This window comes from Physeter macrocephalus, chromosome 3 (genome assembly GCF_002837175.3).
Source record: "Physeter macrocephalus isolate SW-GA chromosome 3, ASM283717v5, whole genome shotgun sequence".
Lineage (NCBI taxonomy): Eukaryota > Metazoa > Chordata > Mammalia > Artiodactyla > Physeteridae > Physeter > Physeter macrocephalus.
The window spans coordinates 31,775,201-31,803,191 of record NC_041216.1 but is presented as its reverse complement, the minus strand read 5'-3'; the positions used below and the strand labels follow the sequence as shown (position 1 = coordinate 31,803,191).

The 27,991-nt window shown below is 55.5% G+C and overlaps 1 protein-coding gene and 1 long non-coding RNA gene across 2 annotated transcripts; both read right to left on the bottom strand.

Annotated features, from left to right (window-relative positions):
* Positions 1-423: 423 nt before the first annotated feature.
* On the bottom strand, positions 424-26,361 carry SSU72 (SSU72 homolog, RNA polymerase II CTD phosphatase). The gene is made up of 5 exons (XM_007129130.4): positions 26,042-26,361; positions 16,352-16,495; positions 2,893-3,032; positions 2,125-2,243; positions 424-757 (listed from the first exon to the last, which is right to left on the bottom strand). The coding sequence occupies exons 1-5, from the start codon at positions 26,218-26,220 to the stop codon at positions 656-658; spliced, it is 684 nt and encodes a 227-aa protein (XP_007129192.1). The 5' UTR covers positions 26,221-26,361; the 3' UTR covers positions 424-655.
* LOC114485965 (uncharacterized) lies at positions 3,782-16,345 on the bottom strand. Its single transcript, XR_003679222.2, has 3 exons — positions 16,243-16,345; positions 5,991-6,287; positions 3,782-5,549 (listed from the first exon to the last, which is right to left on the bottom strand). It is a non-coding gene; the product is annotated as an uncharacterized lncRNA (long non-coding RNA).
* Positions 26,362-27,991: the final 1,630 nt, after the last annotated feature.

The following is a 27,991-nucleotide window of genomic DNA, read 5'->3' as shown; positions in this document are numbered from 1 at the left end:
AGTCCCCACAGTTCCCCACGGGGGCCCTGAGATCTTCCGTGGCTGCGGAAACCAGGAGAGGTCACCAGGCATGAGCTGTCCCCGCCCAGGGAGCAGGTGCCACATTCCTCCAGAGTCCCAGTGGACGGGAGGCACGGGAGGCCCTCGGGGTGGTGCTAGAGAGCTCAGCTTGACCCACAGGCCCGGACTGCCCTCTGAGGACCCTGACGGGAGGGCCAGGCCAGGCAGGGTACTCTGGATGAAGCCAGGACGACCAGCAACATCTACTGATTAGACAATGGCAGGTTCTTTCCCAAAAGGTACAGCCTGTTGCTTTATTCAGGGATTTGTACATCGCAGCCGGTTAGGGGAGACGAGAAAGGGGCGCTCAGTGAGAGGCAGATTGGCGGGGGAATGTGCTATCAACCGTTTTTTTCTCTTTTGGTTAAAGAAAAAAATAGTATAATCAATATCCCACTCATAAGTACAAGTGGGATGGGAAAAACTTGATTGTAATCTGGCATTTATGTATATCTTCTCATTTCATATGTACAGTTTATTTGGGCACTGCTACCGTCCACCGGCAGAATACCTAAAGGTAAAAACAAATATCAGGAAGGAAGAAGTATTAACAAAAGGAAGCTCGGCAAGATGGCTCCAGGCGGGCGGCGGGCCATCAGTAGAAGCAGACGGTGTGCAGGAAGGTCCTGCCGCTCTTCTCCTCAAACTCCTGCAGCAGCTCGTCAATCTCGTTCTCCATGTCCTCCGTGTGCTGGATCTGGAGCCACAGGAGAGCCGCCCTGAGCAGCCCGCCCCCAACAGGCAGCCCCACCCCACCCCCCCGGCCTGGTGCCGCCCCGTGCGCGTGGGGGGCGGGGCCGAGGGGAGCCGGACAGGGACGCGACACCGAGCAGCTGCAGCAGGGAGGGTGGCCTCAGATGCCACACATACGCGCACTGCAGACGCTTGCCACCTGCACCGTCCCCCCCCCTGAAAATGGGCAGACCCGACCCAGACGGTACCGTCGCGGGCCCGCAGTCAGCCAGCGAGGAAGCCCAGGGGCCGGCCCGTGCGCTGTAGGGGGCGGAGCACCTGTGGCCCCTACCCGCCAGCTGCCACCAGCATCTCCCCTGGCCGTGAGGCCCACCGTGTGTGTGGTTAGATGTCCCCCGGTGGAGAACCACTGCCCTGGAAGGAGGCGGCCCTGCCAGGGGACAGCCCCAGGGTGGTCCGGGGCCGGCTCCTCAGCCCCCCTGTCCTGGCAGGGGCTGGCTTGCGGCCGAGGCACCTCGTTGCCCCCAGTCTGGGCCTGTGAGCAGCGCCTCTCCTCTGCAAGCTCTCGCCAGCCGGACCCACGTGTGCTATTTCTGGGACGTGTCATCCCCTTCAGCCCTGTCTTTTGCATGATGGCCAGATCATGGGAACAACTGCTGGCGCTTCAGCAGCCACCTTGGACCATGAGACACCTTGGGAACAGAAGCTGTGCTGGGCAAAGTAAGAAGAGAGCAGGGGCCTGGGCCCCTCACACAGCAAACCCGTCCAGGCCTGCCTGTCTCCAGACTTCTTGGTTAAGCCTCTTGTTTTCTTCATTTTTCTATCACTCACAGTTAGTTGGCCTAAATGCAGAAGCCACAGGCCAAAGATATGACAAGACATATGAGTTGGGTAGGTCCTTTTGTCACATCTAAGAGAAAATGTTTGGCTCTGAGCACAGCTGCACAGTGGCTGCAAAAGCTCTTGGGGTTTCCTGCACAAGGGAAGGTGCCCAGGGCCACTCGGGGAGGGCTGGACGTGTGGAATGAGAAGTGCGGGGGCAGAAGAGGACCAGAGCCCTTTGACGCCATCTCTGGGGGCTCCCGGGCTCCTCTAGCTGTTTGGGGTCTTGGCAGGGGGCCTAAGTCCTGGGAGCCATCTCCACAGAAGCCAGACCCGGGCAGGTCACTCGCCACTGCAATCAACGTAAAACGCTCTAAGGTGGATTCTTTAACCAAAGCTGACTCGGTGACTCTCACCTGTGGGCACCTCTGCATTTATGGGTTTTAACATTTGGCAACAAGCAGACCGTGAACCGAGCGGTGTGCTCGTCACGTTCACGCTGAAGCCCTTGTGTGCAGGACGCAGGCCCGCCCAGGGCCCGATACTCACGCACTGGCAGAGCTCACAGATGAGGAACGCCCCCAGGGTGGCCTCCTCGTGGTTGTCCTGGATGTCCACGTTGATCACATGCACAGGCTGACAGGTCTCCTGCTCCCTGGAATTCAGATCTGACCGTGACAAGAGGATGGAAGTCAGAGGCCTCAGAACAGAGCGCAGGAGGCTGTGCGCTGCCCAGCCTTCCCCGGCCTTCGGGGATACAGTTAAGGAACAACATCAGAGCATCTGACCAGGCCGAGCGCTCCCTCCCCCCCACCCGGGGAGGAGCCTCACGCTGAGCACAGCTGGGGCCGCAGGAAAGCTTGTGCTCATGAAGCTGGACCCCAGGCCACCTGGTCACACCCGCAAACCCCAGCCTGTCCCGCGGAGAGCAGCTGACAGCACCCTCACAAAGCACCAGGTCCCCGTCCCTCCGCACCACACGTGCTCCTTCTGTGCCACGGAGGCCCTAAACCCGCACTATGCTGTGGGCCAGCACGGTTTTGCCCTGGTGAACACGATCAGCCCAAAGGCCACCATCTCCTGCCCCCACCCCCCGCCCGGGGCCCACACAGGTCAGGGGCCCTCTGTCCACCTCTCCGTGGCCTTGCCCGACTTCCCCTGCCTGCCGGAGCCCACAGACGCGCCAGGAACCCTTCTCCAGCCCTGGGCCAGGAACAGACACCACGCACAGGACGGCCCGGCTGCCTCGGAGGCGCTGGACGCACAGCAGGACAGAGGGCACGGCGCAGGGCCGGGCGCTGGAGCTGCTGCGCTTACCTTCCACCACCTGGTCGTACACCCGCTCTTCACAGGTGAGGATCAGATCAAACAGATCTTTGCAGTTCTGGAACCTTTCTGGCCGGGGCTTGATCCTCTTATTTCTGTCCAGCATGTGTAAAATGCCGTTCTGCGTGTAGCTGAGTGCCCGAGTTAAGGAACTCTGGATAAAGGCCCCGCCCACCCCCAGCGTCGGCGTAGGTGCAGCCACCCCGCCCCCACCCCCACCCCCCCCAGCAGGAGCATCAGGGCGACGGAGGCGCGGAGGCACGTGGGGGCAGGCGGGGCCGCGATCCCCCATCCCGCAGGAGACAAGTCAGGTGAGGGCGCTCGCCCCCAGCCCAGCCTACCGGCTGCCCTCGGACCCACGCCTCTCCAGAAAGCAGACCTAGTGTCTGCAGCCTTCTCCCAGGTCCGTGTTTCCCCGACCAGGGACCGAAGCTGCAAGCCCTGCAGTGGAAGCTCAGAGTCTTAACCACTGGGCCGCCAGGAAGTCACTGATGGCCTTTTTCATCCTGCAGCGTCTTGGTAAACGCTCATGCTGAACCCAAGCCCTTCGGCAAAGACAGAGCTAACCTGGAAACCCAACCCCAAGCCTGGCTCAGCATGGCAGTGAGGAAATCCGGAAGCCCACCCAAGGACGGACACGAAGAGTGTGTCCAAGAGGGAGAAGGCTTGGGTGAACTGAGAGCAGTGAAGGGAGCCCAGGCCCAGGACCTGGAAGGGCCGAGTCCCTCGGAGCTCGGATGGGCCACACAGGTCCCGCAGTCAAGGTCTGGGCCACGCAGGCGGCCCTGAGCTGGAAGTGCCTCCTCTGGGACCCTCCAGACAGGACCCCACCCCCACCCCCAACCCCGATGGCTGTGTCCTCGGCCCCAGGAGAGGGCTCACTGCCCCAAAGACGAAGCCCGTGGTCTCTAAGGGTCATTCCGGATAGTTTGGAACAAGCATGTTGCCCACTCTGCTCAGGGACGCAGACGAGCTGATTTAGGAACACTTGAGGGATACATTTACTGTCCTTCCCAGATTTTAAGTTATGAGAGTTTATTTCAATAAGCTCGTATTACTCAAAATACATTTCCTACCTTCTTGGATGGTGAAAGCAGCTTTTAAAATACATTTAATTAAGGGCTGTCACTTGGAAAGACATCTGACTGGGGCTGGGGGGCCTTTTTGGTTCTTTTGCCATCTTTAGGCAAGCGTAGTAGCCACGGCCCTCGCGCCGGCCGGCGTCCCTGGGCTGGCTCTGCCACCGCCTGGCTGCCCACAGTGGCTGCGCTGCTATATCTAGATCTTCCCAGAACCCAGTCCTTCGGACGCCTGGCATCCACGTCCAGCAGAAAGACACGGGCCGGGGAGGCCCCGCGTGGTGCAGGGCTGGCGGTGGAGGCTCCCTGCACTCCCACAGTGGCTCCGAGACTGGCCACCCAGACGGCCCGGCTTCAGGTGACACCAAGGCTCATGGTGACGGCCCCCTAGGAGGGGAGGCCACCGGGTGCTCGGGGGGCTCCTCAGGGTCCCCAGCAGTCTTGCAAAGCCCCTTCCTTCTTTCCTTGACCCTCAATTATGCACATAGATGATGTAACAGATGAAACTCAGCTGCACGTAACTGAGGACAAAAGGCCTAGTTCAGAGATCAAAGCCTCACCTTCATCAGTGTAACAAGGAAGGAGTGACAGGGACCTTTTGAGACTATTTTCTGGCAAATCCCGGAGACGCAGGGCCCAGGCCGTGCCAGGCAGGACCAAGGACAGCGCATGCTGGGTGCGGAGGGGGTGGGTCCTTGAGGATGAAACCGAGAAACACTGGATTCCCAGGGACCTGCCTGAACTCCCGCCTCACACCGCGGTGAGACAGGAAAAGCGGGGATCAAGATGGAGACAGTTGTCTGCCACCAAGACAAAGCCTTCATTAGGGTCTGGCTTCTGAGGGAAGGCCCACGCTCTGTGCACAGAGGGAGGCAGGGAGGGAGGCGGGGAGCGTGCTCACCCCACGGAGGTTGGGATGCTGCAGACTCAGGGGCCGAGCACTCCTGGCTGAGCCACGACCTGCAGGGGCCGAGGCAGCAGGGCCCCGGCCACTTGAGGCATCTGCACCGAACCCATCAAGGCCGAGCCCGTGGACCGGAGCTGCAAGGGAGCCGGACAGCCAGGACCGCCCCCGGGGCCCTGCCAGGTGGGAAGGACACGTTAGGTCCTTAGAACCACTCCCACCCCACACGGGTGCTCCCGCAGCCAACAGCGACCTTGGGCCCAGAGGCAGCAGCAGGCCTGGCTGACCACAGTGGGTAAAGGGCCAGCCGACCTGCCGAGGCAGGAAGCCTCCTCGAGGGAGGGAGAGCTGGCTGGGGCCTCCCTTTGAGCTCACATGCTTGTCAGAAATAAACCCCCCAGGCGGGGAAAGCTAGCTCAAGAGCCCAACCCAGGCGGACGGAGGCCCCGGTGGGTGCAGGCAGAGAACGCGGTGTCTGGGCCCCTGCTCCACGCCTCCTGGGCTGCGGCTGTGCGCCCCAGCTCACGCCTGGAGCCGCTGCACCTTCAGAGGGCGGGTCTCCCCCTCTCACCTGGGACAGATGCAGGGCGGCGTGGGCACCTCCTCTGCGGTGCAGATATGCAGCTCCTCGAGGGTGGGGGCCCCAGAAAGACGAGAGGTTCTGTCTGCTGCCACAGGGAGTACAACAACAAAGGATCGTTCTCAGACACTCTGGGGTCCTACCCATCAAACGATGCAGACCCTGTGGGCGGAGAGCACGTGCTCTCGAAACTGCTACATGGGCACCGGCAAGCCGGCTGGAGCGACCCCACGGGGAGCACTCAGATTCAGGATGTGGGCCCAGGGACTGTCCTGAGGGGAGCACAGCAGGCACAGGGGGCGCGTGTCCAAAGTGCAAGGGCAAAAGGCAAACATACCGGAGGGTCTGAGATGCACCCACAGGGACCACAGCCCGGCCTCGAGCCAGCACCTGGGCCTGGAGGCTGCCCGCCCGGGATGGCAGAACCTGCCCTGACCTGGGTGCCCGAGGGCTCCAGTCTGCTCTAGTTCAAGGCAACTTCTCAGATGTGAGGTTTAGCCCCCAGCCACGAGTTCATCCTACATACGTGTGTGCAGCACGGAAAACAGGTTCAGCTGAACGCTTCTGTCTCAACAGTGATGCTGAGAGATACAGGCCTGACAGTGCGTCTGGTGGACGTGACTTCCGGGCGCCCAAGGCAACGCCTTCCCGAGCCCTCGGAGCGCGAGCACATCATTCCTCCTGCTGCCCCAGCCCAGCCGTGTGGGGGGATTCGGCGGGGATGCGGCTCTGCTTCCCATCGGACAGGAGGGCCCGGGAGGTGGGCAGACGGGGCCAGGCTGGCACAGAGCAGGGCCCGGTGCGCAGAGCCCACGCTGGGAACCTGGGGTCAAAGAAGAGATGCCCCCTGTGAAGGAGGGTGGCTGAGGGCAGAGGCTGGGGCCAGACCAGTGAGGAGACGGATGGGCCGATTCCAGGGCAGGGGCGAGGCGCCGACAGAAGCCACATACGGGGTCAGACGCTCCCTCGGAGGTTTAACAGTGGAGCCCACGCCCCCACGTCCCCGCCCAGCCCAGGGACCAGGCCTCTGCTGAGGACCGGCCAGGCTTCCTCTCCCCCAGGGACAGAAGCGCTTCCCTTCCCAGGGTCGGAGGTGAGACAGCTCAGCCTGGTCGCCCACAAACATCACCCAGCGCACGTGATGGAGACAAAGCTGGGAAGAGACAGCCTCGGAACACCGAGAACAGGAGCAGGATCTCCAGGTGGAGTAAGAACCCCGAGGAGGAGGGCGAGGGGGCCAGGGGCAGTGCCAGCTGAGCCCTGGCGGGAAGGCGCTTCCGGCAAGTGGCCTCCCAGGCCCACCGGCCGCCACCACCCGTGGTTGTCTCCCAACAGCCAGGCCGGGGAGCCCGGCTCTGCCCCCGCACCGGGGCTCTGGGAATGGAGCGGGCAGGGGGCGGCTCGGGCAGGGCCTGGCTGACCGTTGCGGTGTGTGCTTCACCGAGAGAGGATGCCCTCGTCCGAGCTGTTCCTCGGATGCTGACCAAACGGAGCCCAAGCACGTTCTGATCCATCAGCATCAGCACCCCTGCCCCCAAGCGGCACCAGGCGTTTCCCGCTTCGAGGCTCAGCCTGGGGTGTGAACCCAAATCCCATGGCTGGGGCTGGCCAGGTGGGCTGTGCCCCCAGAACACGCTCGTCCCAGGCATCCTCCAACCTAATTCTACTTCCAGTTCTGAGCTTGATCCAACTGAAACAGGAGATGCAAAACCCCTCACAGAGGGGCCCAAGTGCCTCTGGGGGAAGGTCCTCGAAGACAAGGACCAGCCCCCGGCTGGCGGAGCTCAGGCACTCGGTGGCCTGGACGGGTGACCACTGGCCAGCCACGGGCAAGAGCTGGGGCTTCTGCAAACCCAACGGGCCAAGCACAGCACCAAGGTAAGCAGGACCTCGTGCCTGTGGAAGCCCACGGTGACCTCCCAACTCCAAATCCAGGAGTCTGGACCCCTGGTCAGCGGCCCTGCGCTCTTCTCTGCTGGATTCAAGACTCCACTCAGAGCCCTGCCCACCTGTGGGGCTTCCCTCTGGGGTGCCCGTCCCGGTGGAGGGGGAGGCAGCCAGGAGCCCCCTCCCTGCACATGAAGCCTCCTGGGCACGGAGCGGATGCGCAGCTCTGCAGGGAAACGGGCCTCCCACCCCATCTTGGGAACAAGATCTAATCATTTTGCTCAAATTTTAGCCTCACTACCTAACGACCACCTTGCCACCTTCATTTCAGATGGGCACCAAGCACGGCTGCACGGGTCCAGCCCTCACCCATGCCTCCCCGGTGCCGCCAGCAGTCTGCTGTCACCACACCCCCAGGGTTTTGTGTCAGAGCCATTAGCCTCATAAGGCCTCGTGAAAAGCACAAGCCCAAGAAGCACAGTCACTGGCCACTGGGGGAGGCAGGACGGGTGACAACCTCGTGTCTGTGAAGCGGCCACATCCCCAGACAGAAAACTTAAGAACAAACTGGGTGCCGCAGACATGCATGCTGCACAAAGGACGCCCCGGAGGACAGCGCAGGGAGCCACGGGATGCATAACTGAGCTGTTTTTGGGAACAGGTATCACGGAGGAAAAGAATGATGAAAATCAGAAAAAGAAACCTCTCGAGCAGCACATGCAGAGAGGGTGCTCCAAACGGCCTGAGGCCCACAGGGGCCAGAAGCCTGTCTCTCGTGAACCGCCCGTGGGGCCGGGGCCGGGCGAGCAGGGCCACAGGCAGCCAGGAAAGGGCAGGACAGACCGAAGCAGAGGAGCGACTACAACTCCCCAGACTGCAACGCAGCAGCGAGGTCGCTTTGGTTGGGCCAAAGTCAGCAAAAAGTGAACTGGGAAGTAGCAAATACGTTTCATCCGTAATCATGTTTTACACACACTAGTCACAGGCCCGGCTTCCAGAGCACGTCCCGGTCGTGTGGAGCCCCCCGGAGGGCAGCTGCCGCCCCCCACCCCCCACCCCCCACCCCCGCCAAGAACACAGCCTGGGCCGGCAGGCGAGGAACACTCACCCATCTGATCAACCAGGGCCCCTCCACCAGCCCTCCCGGGACGGGCACAGCATCCTAGGGGCTCTGCTCGCCCGGACTCTTCTGCACGGGGCCTGGGGCCTGGGAGGTGAGACCCCGCCATCCCTCTTCTTCAAAGGAAACACTCCCTGCACAATGGTGTTAGAAACAAAACAAAACAGTGACAGCCAGAAAGCAGACTCTGCAACCCTCCAGTCCAACGTCTCCTCCTCAGAAACCCAACCTCGGAAGCCACCTAAGTCAGCCTGAAGGGGACAGATGGCAGAGACAGACAACACCGTCTAACCAGGTGAGGCTTTAGCAGACTTTAAATAATACAAGTGGGGCTTCCCTGGTGGCGCAGTGGTTAAGAATCCGCCTGCCAATGCAGGGGACACGGGTTTGAGCCCTGGTCCAGGAAGATCCCACGTGCCGCGGAGCAACTAAGCCTGTGCGCCACAACTACTGAGCCTGCGCTCTATAGAGCCCGCGAACCACAACTACTGAGCCCGTGTGCCACAACTACTGAAGCCTGCGTGCCTAGAGCCCATGCTCCGCAACAAGAGAAGCCACTGCAATGAGAAGCCCACGCACCGCAACGAAGAGTAGCCCCTGCTCGCCGCAACCAGAGAAAGCCCGCGTGTAGCAACGAAGACCCAACGCAGCCAAAAATAATAAATAAATTTATTTTTAAAAATAAATAAATAAAAGTGGTAGACTACTTGTCCAAATAGGGTAAAATGCTACATTTATTTAAATTTGAGAGGAGGCTCAAGAAAAAAATTTTTAAATAAATTGGCTAGATAAATAAAAATGCAATGGGAAAAATATCTTTAGCCTTAGTGTTTTGTTTCAAATAGACACCTACCTACCCTCCAGCTGTGTGACATCATAAAAATTTTAACCTCAAAACAAAAGAGAAAACCTGAGTCCTAGGCTGGAGCATTTTAGTGAAAATTAACTTACTTTTTGAGAAAAACCCCTCAGAGATCATGAATTAGTCTGCAAATACCAAATCACTTCTACATAAATGGTTCAAAACAGACTAAATCCCAAACATCACAGGGCGGCGGGTGTGTGTGTGTGTGTGTGTGTGTGTGTGTGTGGCGGGTGTGTGTGTGTGTGTGTGTGGCGGGTGTGTGTGTGGCGGGTGTGTGTGTGTCTGTGTGGCGGGTGTGTGTGTGGCGGGTGTGTGTGTGTGTGTCTGTGTGGCGGGTGTGTGTGTGTGTGTGTGTGTGTGTGTGTGTGTGTGTGTGTGTGTGTGGTGGGGGAACGACGTGGTGATGCTCTGGGTGCCGATCTCCTGGCCGCCCACCGCCCACCTCCCAGCAGCGCCCGAGATCCACCCCAAACACTGTGAGTTCAAGGAAAAATAAAATGACCCCTGTCCTCGCTGAAATTCCACTTACTGAGTGATGTAAGCAGGAACAGCACCAAGCCCAGGGTGGCCACCGACCCAGACAGCCCTGGATGACCCCCGGTGCTCCCTGCCGAGCCCTGACCAAGTTTGGCGTTCTCGAGACCACACCGTTTGCACAAGAAACCAAACCGTCTGGCTAAGATGGAGGGAGGGTGGGGGGCTGGTCCAAGAGGCCAGTGGTCACTGCAAACCAACCCACCTGTGCCCAGCAGGGTTAAGAATCTCCAGGTGGAGATTCCCCTGCATTAGCAGGCGGATTCTTAAGGGTCCCCACAGGGAGCAGCCAGGGTCGAGGCCCCTGAGAAACACAGCGGCAGAGGAAGGAAGGGCCGCGAGCCTCCCAAGCAGGAAGCAGCCGAGAGGAGCAGCACCGCCGCGTGTCCCTGGCACCCGGGATGCGCCAAGGGCTGGCCGACACGGCCCGGCGGAGCCTGTCCTGACAGACTGTCCGTTCTTATTCTGGTGGTCACGGTGACGCCCTGCCTGTCCTGATGGGGCTGGGACGGGGTGGCTGCGCTCCTGCACACGAGCCAGGGAAAGGCCGACGGCGGAGTTCAAAAGCTTACAGGTGACACCCACGGGCCGGGGAGATGCTCCACGAAGTGTCCGCGGAGACGGAACTTTGGGGCCAGATTCCTCGAGCCCAACCCCGTGCCAGGGAGAGGCCCTGCCCTCAAACATGGACGTGCGACCCAGACCCTCCCTGAAGACCCCATGACAGTGCTTCTCTAGTTTCCAGGATGTGTGTCCCCAAAGACGCACTGCTCAAGTCCTTCGCTTTAGAGGACGGCATCGGGAAGGTGCAGGTTCACACGTGGATGAGGCATCTCGGGGGCCGGAGCCTGGGGCACCTGCTGGCGACACAGCTTGGGCACGAGGCCGCCGGTGTACTCACTCCTTCAGTCCCCATCCACACGAGGAGAGGTCAGTGCCGAGGTGGACGCGGCTGGACCCCGTCAGGGTTCAGGGCCAGGGGGAAAGCCATACCCACGCGGTGCTGGCAGCCAGACCCACCCGCCCGCCCGCGGCAAGGCCCGCCCAGCCCACTCCCACACCTCCTCACAAGCCCTGCCCTGAGGCGGGGGCAGCGCATTCCTGATGCTCACCGGCCCCGCCCTCGGAGCTGTCACAGCTCACCCAGATTCCCACCGGCGGCCAGCCCTCCAGCCCTCTGAATTCCACCTCGAATTCAGACTCCAGACACATGCCAGGTGCCAACGGGAGGGGGCCAGAGGCTGACTGCTGCCCCCCACCCAGGGAACCCTGACAACCCCTCACCTGTGATGGATGGAGACACCCTCCCCTCCAAGGCACCCAGTCTGTGTTTTCAGGGCAAAGCGCTAAGCAGCACGGATGCAAGAGGTCTCCCTCGAGCCAAGGGGCAGGGGCAGTACAGGGGCCCAACTGCAGCCCCCCACGGCTCTGAATCGGGCCCCTTCCTCCCTGGAGCCAGGGGACGAGGCCAGGGCTTCAAGAGCAGGCTGGCGGGCGGGTGGGTGGCGCTGCAGCTGCTGTGCGTGGTCACGAGAATACACTCAGCCACCAGCCGTGGGAGGGGTGCCCTCAGCACACCTGGGTGTGAGCAAGGCCGAAAGCAAACAACTTTAGGCTTGAAATACTCTCAAAGGGTTGGGGCCACTGCTGGGACCCTCGAACATGAAGAGCCGATTCACAAGCTGTCACGAGGCCCCACCGCTCCTGAGGCTGGCGGCAGGAGCTCTGGCGGGGTCTGTGGTGGCCTCACCGCCCCGGTCCCCAGTCAAAGTGAACCCACCAGCGCAGGCTGCGGCATCACCCACCAGCTACATGCCACGTCCGCACCCCACCTGCCGCATGCTGTGGCGACCGGGCCCGACCTGCCCTGCTGTCGCCTCAGGAGGGACCTCGCAGGCACCTCGGGCAGCCAGCTGCTCGACTCGGGGCAACGCCTGTCAGACATGCAAGCTTCTCTTCCGGCCTCATCTGAAATACCTGAAGGCCTTAATTTTTATTTTAAGCCTGAGTGCTTTTCTAAAATCCAAAAGCTTAAGTATCAGTAAAACTAGATCAGAGTTTCCCTGGGAATCAGTGTCTGGCTAAGGAACACACTTGTATGTTAAACAGACACTGTTTTCAGTAACCACTTGAAACCACAGCTGCCAACCAGGGTGAAATGAGGTGGGTTCAGATAGGCGAGCTCACGCCAGGCACGCACAGGGCCAGTGAGGGTGACCAGGGACCGTCCGCGACGGGGGTCAGGCAGGACACGCTGAGGGTGGGAGCCCAGGGGGCTTGGACTTGAAGTGCAGGAAGCGTCCTCAGGGCAGGGCCGGGGGCCGGGCAGCCACCCCACGCCACTGAGTGCAGCACGAGAAGGTGAGGAGGGTCTGATGAGACCCCAAGAACAAGGTTCTGGAAAAGCCCAGGGGCCTTGAGCAGGACGGAGCTGCTGGGTCCACTAACCTCGTACCCAGGATGGAGGCCCGGAGGCTGTGAGATTTATACTCTTAGAAATCACATTTATTTTTAACTTTTACCCCAAGACAACGAAAATTACACAATTAAGAAGTGAGTATATACATAAATTAATCTAAGGCCTAAAAGACAATGAATTTGAGAAACTGAAAATGAAGAAACAAATAGTTAAAAAACAATCTAAACCCCAGAGGTATTTAATTACAAAAGAGCCACAGGAGAAAGCAGGAAAGTATGCTAGATACAAGTTCAACGCGCAGCCTCCACTTACGAGGATAAAGTCAGGATCTGGGCAAGTGTTGGTTATATCTGCACTTCAACTCACTGTTTGGGGAGCAACTGGTCACATGTATTGAAAATCACGTGAACTATATTTACAGCCACACATTCACTGGCTTTTTAAGACAAGTGGTTTTGTAACTCACAAAGCAATTATCCAAAACCAACGAAAGGTAGCTCTCCTGGAGCCGTGAGGACACTGCCAGCCTCACCTTTCCTGGCGGCCCCTCCTCTGTGACTGGGCCCAGGGACCCTGTTCCTTAGGTCACAGGTTGGCCAGTCTTACATTTAGAAGAAAATGACTTATCTTCCCCCAAAAGTGCTCCAAGTAGGCTGAGGTTCAGCCGCAGATTCTGCTCAACCGATGCTGGAGAGCCCGGGAGGAAGCTTAGGTGGGGAAAGCGGCTCAGGCAGAAAATGGAAAGATCTGGAAGCCTCCACCAACTTGACACAGGAGGTATGCTACAGCCCCCAAACGGAACACCAAGTTTGAAGCTGCTCTGTATTCAAAAGGACTCCAAGGCAAAGGGATGAAAAAACTTAAGGTCCATGGGAACATTTACACGTAAAGAGGACAGCTCAACGACGACCACAACAAAAGGACAGCTCAGTTTCGGACTTCAGGCAGAAGCCAGCTCCTAAAGACCCGTGTTGTACGACCCGTGGATCAGAAACGTCCAGAAGAGGCAGAGCCATAGGCGGGGACTGGGCCAGCAGCTGCCAGGGGGCTTCTTGGGGTGAAAACATCCTACAGTCTGCTGGGTGCACAACCCCGCGGCCCCGTGGAGCCGTGCACTTGAAGCAGGTAGACTGTCTCACAGTCAAGGACAGCTCCCGCCTTCGAGGTGTCCGAAGAGAAGACCCTCTTACATGTCTGGGGAGGGTCAGGTGAACCCAGATTTCCTGCACTATCGTTGACAATTCCCGCAGGGGGAGGGAAACGTAAACCTCACCAGGCTGTCTAGCTCCTCACAGGGCTGGGCGACACTGGGCAGGTGCTCTGCGGCCACACCTGTCACTGCAGGATCAAGGCCAGAGCCTCTCAACCCAACCCCACTCCTGCTTGTGGCGAGAAAACCAAAAGCAAAACCCCTATTTACAGCCAAATAATTAACAAATAAACTGCTTGGATACTAACGACTACAGACCAGAACTCACTGAGGGCTCAAGAACCACAGGGTCCCAGGCCCCAGCCCACGGGGGGCAGAGCGGTGCCCAGGCAAAGCCCACAGACGTCTCCAGGGCCCATCTGTCCCCGCCAGCCACTTGGCCTCAACTACCGGCTCTGCCCAACAAGGGGCATCTTCCCTCTCCTGAAAATTCAAACATTTACCGAATATTGTTTTATCCTTGGGTTTCATCTTACAATATTTTCCTAATCTTTGCACTGTAGTTACAAAAGCCACCACTTCTGCAAATGCCCAGGTATTCTATGCTACAGACTTAGGTTTTTAGCTCTTGTCTGCTGTGTCCTGAGCACATGGGGAAATGCAGGGCTCCCTGCCACACACCTGATCACCAACCCTGCCCAAGTTGGCAAGACCTCCGGCCTCCCACCCCCTGGCATCCTGCCAGCATCCCAGTGGACTCCCCCCCCCCACTGCCAGCAGATGCTCCTTTGTTACTGGCCAAGGGCTGACTCAGGCAGAGCTGAGCATGGTGCCAGACACAGCCCTGTTTTGCCCCTTCCCACCACCCCCAGAAGGCAGAAATCCCACCCAAGTGAAGCCAGCAAAGCGACAGGGGTCCCTCCCAGAGGCTTGTGAAGGGCAACCAACGGGCGGGGGGGGTCTATGGAGGCAATTTCCCTACACAGGGCCCCGACAGCAGGCACAACCATCCCCTGGACTGGATGCTGCTGGGGAGACCACGGGCCTGTACAGTCACCCCAAGAGGAGAGTCTGAGTTCCGAGAGGCTGGGCTCTGCCCCTTCATTTAGAGCCACCAGGGACAAACACAAAATCCCTCCAGATTTGGTCTACAATGTGTAAATGCTGTCCATTCCCAGAAATAGGTCTGATGTGAAAGGACCTAACTTATAATAATTAAGGGAGTACAGACAAGTGCATTATCTGTTTTCGTTTCTCTCGTTGAGTTTAAGTCTTTAAAAAACGAATGGTGTGGCCTTCCCTGGTGGTGCAGTGGTTGAGAGTCCGCCTGCCGATGCAGGGGACGCGGGTTTGTGCCCCGGTCCGGGAAGATCCCACATGCCGCGGAGCGGGTGGGACCGTAAGCCATGGCCGCTGAGCCTGCGCGACCGGAGCCTGCGCTCCGCAGCGGGAGAGGCCACAACAGTGAGAGGCCAGCGTACCACACACACACACAAAAAAACGAGTGGTGCTAACTGAACAGTAATCTTCAAAAATACCGGGTTGGCCAAAAAGTTCTTTCGGGTTTTTCTGTAACATTCTACAGAAAAGCCCGATCGAACTTTCTGGCCAACTCACTAGATGGGGTCTCAAGTTAAGCTTATCGACACAGAGTTTTTGCAGTGCAAGAACCAAAAGCCTGGAGTTGGTTCACAGCTTTCCCAGGGGAGCGGACATGGCTGGTGCCTCTCCACAAGGTTAGGACGGCTCTCACCACACGGCACCACCATGCGGAGCCAGGACACAGCTGGCATCTCCCCGGCAGCACGCAGAGCTGTTCCTAACGTGGTCTGCGCCTTCTGAGAAAGGAGTGTGTGCGCAAGGTGCGCTGCAGGGTCTTTTGGGGCTCCCGCACCCCCGGGAGGGCCTTGGGACTGCATGGGGCGGTGGGGGGTGCTGGTTCTGGTGGGCGTGAGTCCTGGACCCCCAGCATCAGTGCCCGGCTGGGGCACTGATGAGAAATACCTGTGTTTCTGCCCCAATGCCCCCACCCGACGTTTCCCTTGCAGCTGGGGAGGAGGGGGCACGGGGTGGAGCGTGCAGCAACCACAAATGTCCAGTACATGTTGCTGGAAATGACCTCCTGGGCCCCTTGCAGCTATCTAATTCATCTACAGGTGTACAGAGAACGTTCGTAGTTTATTCACAATTGCAAGAACGCCGAAGTGAAGAAAGCTTTCCACCCGGTGTCTATACTCCTCTCGTTTGGGATGTGTCTGGTCTCCATCCTGAGAACCACCCATCACTCACAGTAACATGAGGTGTCCCAGGAACTTAAAGCAGCCCGGGGTGACCGTGAAGTGTCTGGTCAAAAGCCGGCCGGCAAGGACGATCTTAATATCCACAGCCTGGGGTCACATTCACACGAATCTGGCTTTAAAATACCTTTCTTTCCCGTGAGTCTTAGGAAGCAGACACAGTCTGTTTTGTCTCTTCCTGAAAGGAAGTCAGGTCCTCTCAAATTCCCTGCTTCTAACATGCTTCCTTCAGCACCCAATGTGGCCCTCTCACGAGCTGACCCTCCAGAAAGAGCACGAGTGTGAGGCAGCCACCCGGGAACCAGTGCACACCCACGCGCACACCTACCTGCAGTGTGCAAAGCCACGGATGGCAGGGTCCCACCTTCCTCATCTAAGCTGCTCTAATACCGTATCACAACCTTCCCCGCCTGTGTCCACGTGGACTGCAGCCCACGGCCCCGAGTGGCTCCAACCTCTGGACAGTCCCGTGAGCACCAGAACAGAAACCCAATGACCCCGCACACCTCAAACGGGCCGCCGCGTCCCCTGCCTCACAGGTGCCCCTGAGTGGTGCCCACAGGTGACACCTGTCAAAGACAAGCACACAGGGTTAAAGGGCAACCACTGGGATGCAGTTCTTTGTCTTTCCTAAGGAGATCGTTGTACATCTGGTCATATGTGGTTTTGAAATCATAAACGTTTGGCTTGTCGGGTGCTGGTCCTGGAAGCTTCACGTGAGTTCCTGTTCCAAAGGACCGGACGCTGAATCCTCGTTTGCTGAAAGACACAAAACGACAGAGAATCACAGTTGGGTTAAATGAGACACAAAATGCTAAACAGGAAAATGAAATGGGAAATGGACTATATGAACAACTTCGTTGGTCTCAAAGAACATGTTTCTCAATTCTTAACTTTAAGTATTTTATTTGCAAATTTTAAAAAAATCCTGTAGCACGTTACACAAAAGCTAGACGAAGCCAATCCAAACAGAAGACAAAGGATCCTGGAAAGTAGGGGAACGAGGTGGATGGCTGTGGTGGCCACAGGACAGACACGTGGTAGAGGGAAGATTTCACCCAGAACGTCTTGTCATCTGACTCCTGTCCCAGTCTCTAGAAGGAAACCATTTGTCCAGGTTTCCGGCTGCCGTGCTGCAGGCTTCCCAGGACCAAGAACGGGGCTCCGGGAGCCCCAAGGCAGAGGGACACGCCCCTGGCCTCCCACCTTGAGGCGCCGCTGCTGCGAGGGCCAGAGACAAGGGAGTGGCCAAGTGTCCCCTAATAAACAGAGGGAACCTCCCTGGCAGGCAGCGACCACGAGCCACAATCACACACTAAGGAAGAAAGGTCATCGCACACACCGCGGGCCCAACGCCATCCTCACTCAAGCAGGTCTGCTGCAGACCCCATGTTCCCTCAAACTCACAAGCGGTGAAAGCCGACACTGGGAGTGTTCAAACCGTCTACGTGAAACGGCCTTTTTATCCTAACCTCGTGTTTATACGTCACTAAACGTCCGTGTGGACGCATCCCTGCCCGCCAACTCGGGAGCAGGACCCAGGCCCACCAGCCCTGACGTTCTCCTCACGGCCCCACGGCCCCGCAGGCTCTGAGGCGGCCGCGGTCACTGCCTCAAGCTTTTTTCTATATTTTACTGCAGCTCAGGGGTGTCTGGTCACATCTGGAGATGGTTTTGGTCCTCATGAGCAGAAGGCACTGCAGGCATCTGCAGGCCCACGGAGGAGCGAGCGTGTCCATGCACACACGTCCCAGCACGTGGGCAAGCCCAGGTCTGCGGGCGCCGCTCCCCCGATCCCTCGTGGGCACCGATCCCTCGTGGGCACCGATCCCTCTCTGCTGAAAGGCGGACAAATAAGGGAGGAAACCTCACTCGGCCCCCGGCGCCCGTGGAGCAAGGCCCGTGGTCTCTCCCACCAGACACGGCACTTCTAGAAGCCCAGCCCGAGAGTCACTGTCCTCCCACAAAAGACAGGAAGGACCCACAGGTCACTTGCTGTCACTGTGAGAACGGGAAGGGACGCGAGGAGTGCAGCCACTGCGCCTGGCGCGACAGAGCCTCGCGGACACACTTTTTTTTTTTTTTTTGGCGGTACGCGGGCTTCTTACTGTTGTGGCCTCTCCCATCGCGGAGCACAGGCTCCAGATGCGCAGGCTCAGCGGCCATGGCTCACGGGCCCAGCCGCTCCGCGGCACGTGGGATCTTCCCGGACCGGGGCACGAACCCACGTCCCCTGCATCGGCAGGCGGACTCTCAACCACTGCGCCACCGGGGAAGCCCCAACACAAGTTTTTAAAGCGCTTCTCATCCGGTTTGGGTCAAACACCTTGCCTGAGTCCTCTGAAGCTGGTAAAAGCCGAGTCATGTCCCTCTGTCCCTGGAAGGCCCGAGCTGTGCCCCCAACCAGGCCCCAGAGGTCACTGTGATGGAGAACACGGGGGACAGCAGGCAAGACTGAGGAGTGAGTGGGGCCATGGCCACCAGAGCTGTAAACGGACCACAACCAACCCGGCCCCGGTTTACGTGCAGCGCTGGGCCCCGGGGAGAGGGAGGCTGGGACACCCCCACCCACAGGCCCCAGCAGGTGCCCAACGACCACGTCACCCAACCCGTTTCCTCATCAGGTCAGGTACGTACAATAAAAGAAATGTTTTCTGTCAAAGCACCAACAAGCCAGGGATGAAGGCCCCCTTGACAACAGTCGTGCGGGGGTCACGCAGCAGCGGGTCACGCCTGTCTTGCTAGCTCCATGATTTGCCACAAGAACTGCCTGAAACAGAGAGTTTATCCCCGTAGCGCCAAGACCCCCACCCCAAAAATACCCTGGAGGGAGCAGGCTCTTGAGGGAGGAACGTGTGCTATGGAAATACCCTAACCCACAGAAGCAAGGTCCCCGAGGGCTTGGAGCGGAGTCCAGGCCCTGCAGAGGGAGCCCAAGGTGTGACCTTGCCAGGAAGCGACACAGTGGCTGCGTGAACGCAGCTGCTCAACACACACCTGGGGCCACCCCGGGCCTGTCTCCAAAGGCCACGCATCTGTCCACAGGATCTTGGCAGAAAGGCCTGTCTTTTGGTGGCAGCCCTAAAGGCCTGACTTCTGGTGGATGCTTTAAAACAAGTCATTTGAAACCAAATAATGAGTACGTTAAATGTGTGAGAGATAGTGCCTTTACAGGTCAGAATAAGAAACCACGGTTGAGACCACTTTTCTCAGCTAGCTACCTAAAGAAGCCTGCTCCAAAAGGGGTCCCAAAAATCATTTGGGGGAACAGTGGGAAAAACAAAATGCTTCCCAACAAAAATAAGTGAAAGATTTATTTAGACACAGTTCCTCCATCACTTTTTTTAAAAAAATCAGTATTTCTACATCTCAGTCATTTCCTTCTGGTCATTCCTTTTGAGATACTTACTCATAATTAAAGAACTTATTTACATGAGCCCAACTCTTAAACCTAAGTTCAAATTTATTAAAATGAGCCCAAACACAACTACTCTTGAAATACATTAATGAAATATACAGTGAATAAGCCTTAATTTAGCCAGGCAGCAGCAAGGGAGACTGTTAAATCCCCAACGGCTAAAGTTTTAAGACTGAAAAACCACCACCATTTCTACTGGTAGCAAGTCAGCCATTCCTTTTTTTTTTTTTTTTTTGTGGTACGCGGGCCTCTCACTGTTGTGGCCTCTCCCGTTGCGGAGCACAGGCTCCAGACGCACAGGCTCAGTAACCACGGCTCATGGGCCCGGCCGCTCCGCGGCATGTGGGATCTTCCCGGACCGGGGCATGAACCCGTGTCCCCTGCATCAGCAGGCGGATTCTCAACCACTGCGCCACCAGGGAAGCCCAGCCATTCCATTTTTGATCCAACAGTATTTTCTGGAGCTTACTATATGTGCTGGGGATTCAGCAGTGATCGAAACAGACCTAAATCCCTCTCCTCAGATGCTCTGGGAGTGGGAACAAAGTAGGTAACCCTCCAGGACACAGGACGGGGGACGCGCAGGGATGGCAAAGCTGCAGGGCGGGGCTGGGGGTGATGGGAGACAGGGCGCCTGGGGGCTCCCAACACATCCTGCACCCCGTGACGGATGTGGGCCCCAGACAGGACCCCAGGGTGTTCCAGGTTGGGGTAGGGCAGGTGTGCCACTGAAAAGCTGCCCACAGGGTTCCCAAGAGGCCCCAGCACAGGGTCTCACATGCCCCCGCCTCCTGCCGGGGCAGCGAGCCTGAACTGCCCGGGTGGACAATCTCCTTCCCTCACCTCCTGTCACAACGGGGGCTGAGGTTTGCGCTAGGTGTCCAAGTGAAACACTGTCCATAACCCTAAAAGTAAATCACCCCAAAGATAACCTGGGCCCATTTTCCACCAGGCTGATCCCTAACAGGGCTTCTAAGAGGATGCCTCCTGGGTCTCTGAAAGGCTGGGTGAGGTCTCTCCTACTAGAAACTGTTGGGGGAGGGGGGCCACAGCTGCCCTCCCCAACTGCCTGAAATGTTACTCAAGCATATTTAAAAATAAAATGAAACCCCAAAAGAGAAATTTACTGGCAGAAGAATGTAAACCACACACACAAAAAGGAACCCAGTTTGTTCTTCCCCCAACAAAATGTTCACAAGTGGCAAAAAGCCTAGTTAACAACAGAAGCCCTGTTTCTTCTAAGCACATGCAACTGACAAAACAGCCCATCCTGTGTGTGACTATGTACAGTGACAATGTGTTTCTTACATAAAAGGACGGAGTGCTGTAAAAATATTGCTGACCACCAAAAGGCTTTGTCTCAGGGGCCAATTATTTTGTATGTTAAACAAATCTTCCAGACAAATATTATCAAACTTGTCTTTATAGGTATCAAAAATCTATCAGAAAGATATAGAAATTACGTTACACGTTAAGATACAGAAATGTTAAGTTATAGCAAAGATAGATTACAGTGTCATAAAAAATGTTGAATTTTGGGCAACAGAATTGTTTCAGTTGTTATCCTGATGCTTAGAGGTAAAATAATAAAGTTAAAATGAATACCAATCAAGAACACACCCAAATTGACAGTACGGGTTATGCCATTTTTTCCCCTATTTTCTATAGTGTGGTTATTAACCTATTTCAAAGCATTATTGTAGCTAAGACTGAAATACTAGACCACTGCCAACCTTCTGAAAGAACGACCTGTCTCTGAGTAGCACACAACATGCTTATGAGCACAAGTCACCTTTACTACAGGTAAAATCGCCCACTGCTTAATCAGCCCAGTTTCTAGCTACACAATGACCTCATGTTTACCCAACACAAATCAACTGCTCAAGCACCATCACACTTTTAACGCCTGCCTGCAGTTTCACTGTGGTATAGCCACAAGCCTGGGCAGATCAACTTCCTGAAATGTTAATATTCCAGTAAAGTTGATGTCACCACTAGTAAAACGTCGGCCTAAGCACATCCCAATGTTTTCTAGGGTTTATCTTTACCCTCCCACAAGGTCAAGAAGAAACCAAAAGGCCTCTCAGCATGAGATCACCACGCACGGAGCTTGTCAAACGTGCCACTTTGTTTAGCCCCCAAAAGAGCCCCTGCTTAGATGTCCCTGCTCCAGGCCTGCTCCTCCTCAACTCTGGCTTCTCGCAGGCCAGCTTGCTCTGCCAGCCACTGTCGGCCTCCCCAGGGTGCAGGGCCAGCAGAGTAGGTCCTCAAGATCTGGTACTTCAGCTGTTCCAGCCCCAGCACGGCGCTAAGCACTACTAACCATGGTGAACCCGCTCAACTATCTTCCCTGGGCTTGACCTGTTCTCACCTACAGAAGGTTGGAGATGATGATCCTTAAGGCAGGGGAAAATGTTTTAGCTGCTGGAACTGATACCATGCTTGGTCTACCCAGTTTCGGCTCAACGTTCACATCCAAACAGAAATCTACCTTCTTCCAACCAATCCTTCTGGTCTTAGTTCTGCCTCCTGAAGACAAAAAGCAAAAAAACAATGCAGAGTCCCTTAAAATCTATGATGGCAAACGTGTCCCCTGTAGGCACCTCTTCTATCCTTATACACACAATTTCAAATCTTCCATCTCCCCGGATAGTTTCCAGTTTACCTTCTTCAAGTGTACCCAGAAACAAAGTATCAAAAATGCAGCCAAAGGGGCCGCAGGGCATAGCGGACAATCCCTCCCTGGTTCAGGACAAGAGGCTTCTGGAAATGTGTTCAAGACAAAGGGAGAGTTTAGCACCGTCTGGGAGAGTGCTGTGTCAAGCTGCCTGGGCTCACTCAGATCCTGTGTTCAGATGCCAACAGCCCTGAGACTCAGTCCCCTCTGGGAGAGGATGTCTGAGTACCTCCATCCCAGTGTGGCTGGGGTCCACATACTCTACTCATGACATTAAGGCTTGAGCGCCCCACCCCAAATCGCAGACTCACGGGACCTCAGCTGACTGCTGCACTCCCCACAGCCTGGACCCTCCTCCAGCTCGTGTTTTAGCCCTTCAGTTCTGTCACTCCTCCATCAGGACTGGAGCCCCTTGTATCCAGATCCTCGCTGTCACTCATGAGCTGGGGCTTCTTGCTCTGGGCATTATCTCCTCACCTGTGTACGTGTGCACATCCCAAGAGTTGTGAGGATGAAAACAGATGGCATTTGCAAAGCACCTGGCACAGAGGAGCTCAAGAGACTGATTCTAACCTTGTTTCTTCCACATCTGCAGCCTCTCTGCTCATCTTTCCAAAATCAAACTGCCCAGGAAGTTATGACTGAAAACAGTAATTTAGGCAACTCTTTCTTTAAAATCTGTTTTGAATTGCTACAATTAAAAAAACAGCTTCCAGGGCTTCCCTGGTGGCGCAGTGGTTGAGAGTCCGCCTGCCGATGCAGGGGACGCGGGTTCGTGCCCCGGTCCGGGAAGATCCCACATGCCACGGAGCGGCTGGGCCCTTGAGCCATGGCCGCTGAGCCTACATGTCCGGAGACTGTGCTCCACAGTGGGAGAGGCCACAGCAGTGACAGGCCCGCGTACCACAAAAAAGCAAAAACAAAAACAAAAAACAACAGCTTCCAAAAATCAGCAGGCCCCTTGACATCTAAGAGAGAGTTTGGAACAAAAAAGTAAATTAATTGGCTCCAAAGGGACACCTTAATCCACAGAGTACAAAGAACAGGGGGCTCTGTGGAAACTTAGTCTTCCTGCACCCCTTAAAAAACCTGAATGGCTCCAGGACTAGTATTTCAATTTAGTCTCAAAAGATCAAAAGTGATCACCCCAGGGAACATTATGACTAGCTCTAGAAAATGCCAACATTTATTATTATTAACACTTGTATTCAACTTCTCAGAAAAATACAGCCTGAGCAGATTTTCAAGGGGGCAAAAATAAAATTGGGTTTCACTAATAAATGACCTAGCATGCATGTTTGATCAACTACATTCCTTACGATAGTTCATTTCAGAAGTTTTCCTATGCATAGTTTTATTTAGTTGTAACCAAACTGCATACACAATTTTCCTGTTTTCACTTACACCTTTTTTTTTTCTTTTTTGGCCATGCCCTGCAGCATGCGGGATCTTAGGTCCCCCACCAGGAACTGAACCTGTGCCCCCTGCATTGGGAGCTCGGAGTCTTAACCACTGGACCGCAAGGGAAGCCCCTTATCGTACCATTTTTAAATGCTTTTCACAATCATCTTCAAGGCCTAAGTCTCTAAGTCTTTTATAAGCTCTACTAGTTTTAACAAAATCCATCATATAAATTTCTTAAACATGCTTTTAAACCCTGTAAGTTATCAAAATAGAGATAAAGCCATAAATAATTTTCAAAAGTGAAAACGACACAAAAAGTTGTTCAACCTCAATAGCAATTTTAAAACTAAAGGGCAAGATACTTTTGCCCCAGCAGCATGAAAAGATGTAAATAATGCCCATATTGTGAGGAAATGGGAATTCTATAAATAGGTACTTTTCTGGAAGGCAGTTTGGCAGAATGTATGAAAACGTAAAATATGTCTACCTTTTGACTCGGCAATTTACGCCAAGGAAATAACTAGAAAAGTGTACGAAGATACTTAAAACGGCACAAGGATGTGGACATTATAAAACTGAAAACCAACCACCTGTTATGGGGAGTGGTTACCAAAGTGACTGCTGCACAGGATTGCTCGGAGTACTGGGCCATGGTTTTGTAACCACTGCTATTACTCAACATGAATAGATATGTTCAAATCCAATATATAAAAATAAAAGCAGAAATGAATATTGAAATCAAACTATGTTCACGTTCTGTGGAGAGATTACCTAACAGTGTTTTGATCTCCCTTAAGTGTGTGTCTGTATATTCACAAGAACATCCAGAAAGAAGGATGTACCCCAAAATGGTAGTGATCCTTATCTTCTTCATCTTCTATATTTTCTACAGTGAAGATTTTTTGCAACAAGCAAATACTATCATTTTAACAAAGGAAAACACCCCCCAAATATAAGCATTTTAAAAATTAACGATTCATGTCTAAAATAACTTCACATTCATGATACAAATAATGTACGTTACCCTAAACTTACCTCCTTTTGCCCTCATTCTGAATCTACTCTTCTCATGAGTAAATTTGAAAGACAATAAAATGGGTAAAAGTACACAAGCATTCCCTACTTGGTGATTATTTGGGGGGCTCTTCTGCACCCTCATTTCCGCAGGAGACCCAAGGCTGTGCCAGTTACTTTGAACTAAGCAAGGGCTTAAATCTTGCGGTGACTGTCTCAGGGCTATCAGATAGGCAAGACTTTGGAACTGATTTACTAACAAAGTTGCTACAGGAAATTTAAAGACATTTCCTTTTGTAAGATTTCACCCCAACTTTGTTATGCAGATAGAAAAGAGCTTAAATAAAGGATCACCAGCCAGACCCAGCAGAATGAGGTGGTCTCCAGATCACTTGTTATTCTAATTAAAGACATTAAATTTTATTTTCCTTGAATAATTTTCCTGGAGCGTGAACCTTGCAATTTTTTCCTTAAATTTACCACTTTTGGCGACTCTGAACAGATAAATGCAGTTTGGGGATCAGATCCAGCACACTGTAATTCTTGCACTTTTCCAATTTTAAAACAACTTTACAGTTTAAAAAATTCTAGTTTAGAAACGACCTCCACATTGGTTTGTTAGGTTCCAAGCATATCACACTAGACCAAAAAACAACAATAACTGAATACTGCAGACAGTGTGGCAGATGTTAGGAAGAATTAAACTCATAACTAGCAGATCGTGGACACCTGGTGCGTCCAGCTTCATTAAAAACGAGGGGCGAGGGAGAATTCTGATTTCCCCAGGAGAGTCAAAGCTGACTGCCGTAGTAGGAGAAGCAGCGAGGCATGGTAGTCCTGTAATGTCCACATAAGGAAACTTCGGAAGAAAAGGCAGTTTCAACTTTTACTATCAAAGTTGACATGTACACCAAAGTTTAACTGTAATGCAAGGGGTCAATTTCACATTCTGTAAAGTGATTTTGAACGATAAAAAATTTATCAAACGGGAATAAACTTTTATTAAACATATACAACACCAGGGTCACAAAAGGGGAATCAGCACTGAAACGTGAAACCAAACTCACGTGTGGTTCAGAAATTATCGACTGGAAATTTTCCAAGGGAGGAGAAAGGATTTTTTTGCATGAGACTTGAAAAATGTAGATAGAAGAAAATACACAAATGCATGAAGTTAAAATAGACCATTTCCGTGTTTTTACGACTTGTTCTATCCTGAGATCCTGTCGCGCAAGTTTTCCATATTTGATAAAAAGGCGACACGCCCTGGACACAACCGGCCTACGCTCTCGTGGACCCTAACCTTCGTCTTGCAACTTACCGCCTCACTGCTGAGCATTTTACAGAGGCCATGATTTTCAGATACACAGACGTGCGTACGAAGTAGACGCAAACAGCATCAGCCTTTCAGGTTTACTAGCAGCTTTGAGGTTTCGGCGACCCGGAAACATTTCGCCTCAGAATGTGAATTTTTCGCGACGCTAAATACACGTGGGGGACCGCGCGGCGGACCGAGTTTTGTCGATTCCTCGCTGCGCTCGGCCCTGGAGCCAACGAGCCCGGACGCGGCGAGGCCTCTCGGCCGTCCTTCGGGAGCCGCCGCGCACCGCCCGCCTGGGAACCTGGGACGCCCAGCACGGGTGAGGGAGAACCGGGGCCGGGAACCGCGGCTGCCGCCACCCAGCACGGGCCGGGAGCCGGAACCGCCCAGCACGGGCCGGGAAGGCCGGAGGGACGGCCGGTCGGCCGGCGTCCGCGGGGCGCGCTGGGCCAGGGCGGAGGCCCCAACTACCTGAGGATGTTGTGCGCCTCCATGCTCCGGTTCTGGTTGCTCGAGCACACCACCGCCACCCGCAACGGCGACGACGGCATGGCGGCGGCCGCACGGTCCGCGACTCCCGCTTCGGGACTCCCACCCAGCCGGGCCGCTTCCGCGCGAGCAAGATGGCGGCCCCGGCGCCCGGAAGTCATGACGCGAAAGCGGCGGCGCCGGCGACGTAGCGCGTCAGGAAGCGCGGCGCGGGCGTGTGTTCGGCGTCCCGGCGGCCTCCCAGCGCTGGCCCAGAGCGCTGGACCGCGGACGGTGGGAGGCCCAGGTCCCCGGGCGCCAGACCGGCCGGCGAGCGCACTGCTGCTTTGGGCGCGAGCGCCGAGGCCGGCGCTTGGCACGGGAGCCTCCTGGCGCCCCGCGTTGGCGTCCTGACGTCACAAGCCCCCGCCGCCGTCGCCGCCAGCGACGCGTGAGGCGTCGCGCCGGCTCCTGTGACGTCACGCGCGCCGTCGCCGTCGCTGGGAGTGACGCGTGAGGCGCTGCGGCCCCTGGGGCGGGCGTTGGAGGTGACTGGTCGTGCCCCGCGTCTCCAGGTACCCCTCTGCGCGCTCCGTCCACCCCGGTTGTTTTCGCACCTGCCGCCCAAGCCGGCGCTCCTCCCTCGCCTGCTCTCTGCTCGCCCTCAGCCAGTCCCCGAGATCCTCCATGTCGCTCCTTGCGCGCCTCCACCTCTCTAGGCCGAGCCCCCGCTCCCCTCCTGGGACGACTGCCACGGCCTCTTACCGGCCTCCCGTCCCGAAGCTTGCGCAGACGCCAGCGCGTGGCTGTTCTCTGAAAACCCTGGGAAGTTTGACGTTTAAGTGAAGTTGTGAAAGTATTTGAAGAGATGATTAGAGAGGAGGCGTAAGGAGGTGTGAGGAGATCTCCCGGGTTGGGAGAGCAAATTGACTTAGATCCTTGGGTTGATTTGGAGGCGCTGCGGGCGTGAGGTTTGGGGTCATGATATGACAGTGGAACTAATCAACCCGGTTTTGTTGTTCTCCAGCCACGTCCGGCCGCTTGGAGTGGCCAATGAGTTGGTGTTTTGATCTGGGAGCGCAGCAGAGGGAGGGGGCAAGGGAATGGCGATTCTCCGTCAGGGATCCAGAAATGATGAGACATGAAGGGACCTGAAAGGGTGGCGGCAGTGGAAAGGAACTGTGTGCTCTGAATTGGAGATCCCAGTGGAAGAAATGTCACCAGAGCCAAACGGCGGGAGAGCAGGATACTTGAAACAGGGTGTGTAGGGAGCCGCTTTTTGAATACCTATAGGCTAGGCGTGACCACAGGCATGGGTAGACGACAGTCTAACTGTTGCAGAGGGAGAAACTCAGAAGCCAGGGCAGTGAGGGGCCACCCTCACTGATGTCCTACCATTACTCCTGATGTTTTCACAGAAAAAAGCTGAGAACCACACGTTCAGAATATTTAAGGACCCTTGGGCGCGGTGTACGGGAGGGACAGTGCGTGACTGCAACAAGGAAGCATTTACTTGGAAGGACCAGGGGGTTGAGGGATGAATGAGGAGGAATGAGGGCATCTTCCCCCACTCCCCGCACCCTGCTCTCTATGTATTTGAATATATGCAGAACATAAGTCCAGGAAGACATACACTGAAATTTGGCAGTGGGAAAGACAGCATTTATTTTTATTTATTTTAATTTATTAATTAATTTTATTTATTTATTTTTGGCTGTGTTGGGTCTTCGTTGCTGCACGCGGGCTTTCTCTAGTTGTGGTGAGCGAGGGCTACTCTTCATTGCGGTGCATGGGCTTCTCATTGCGGTGGCTTCTTTTGTTGCGGAGCACGGGCTCTAGAGCGCAGGCTCAGTAGTTGTGGCACACGGGCTTCGTTGCTCCGCGGCATGTGGGATCTTCCCGGACCAGGGCTCGAACCCGTGTCCCCTGCATTGGTAGGCAGACCCTCAACCA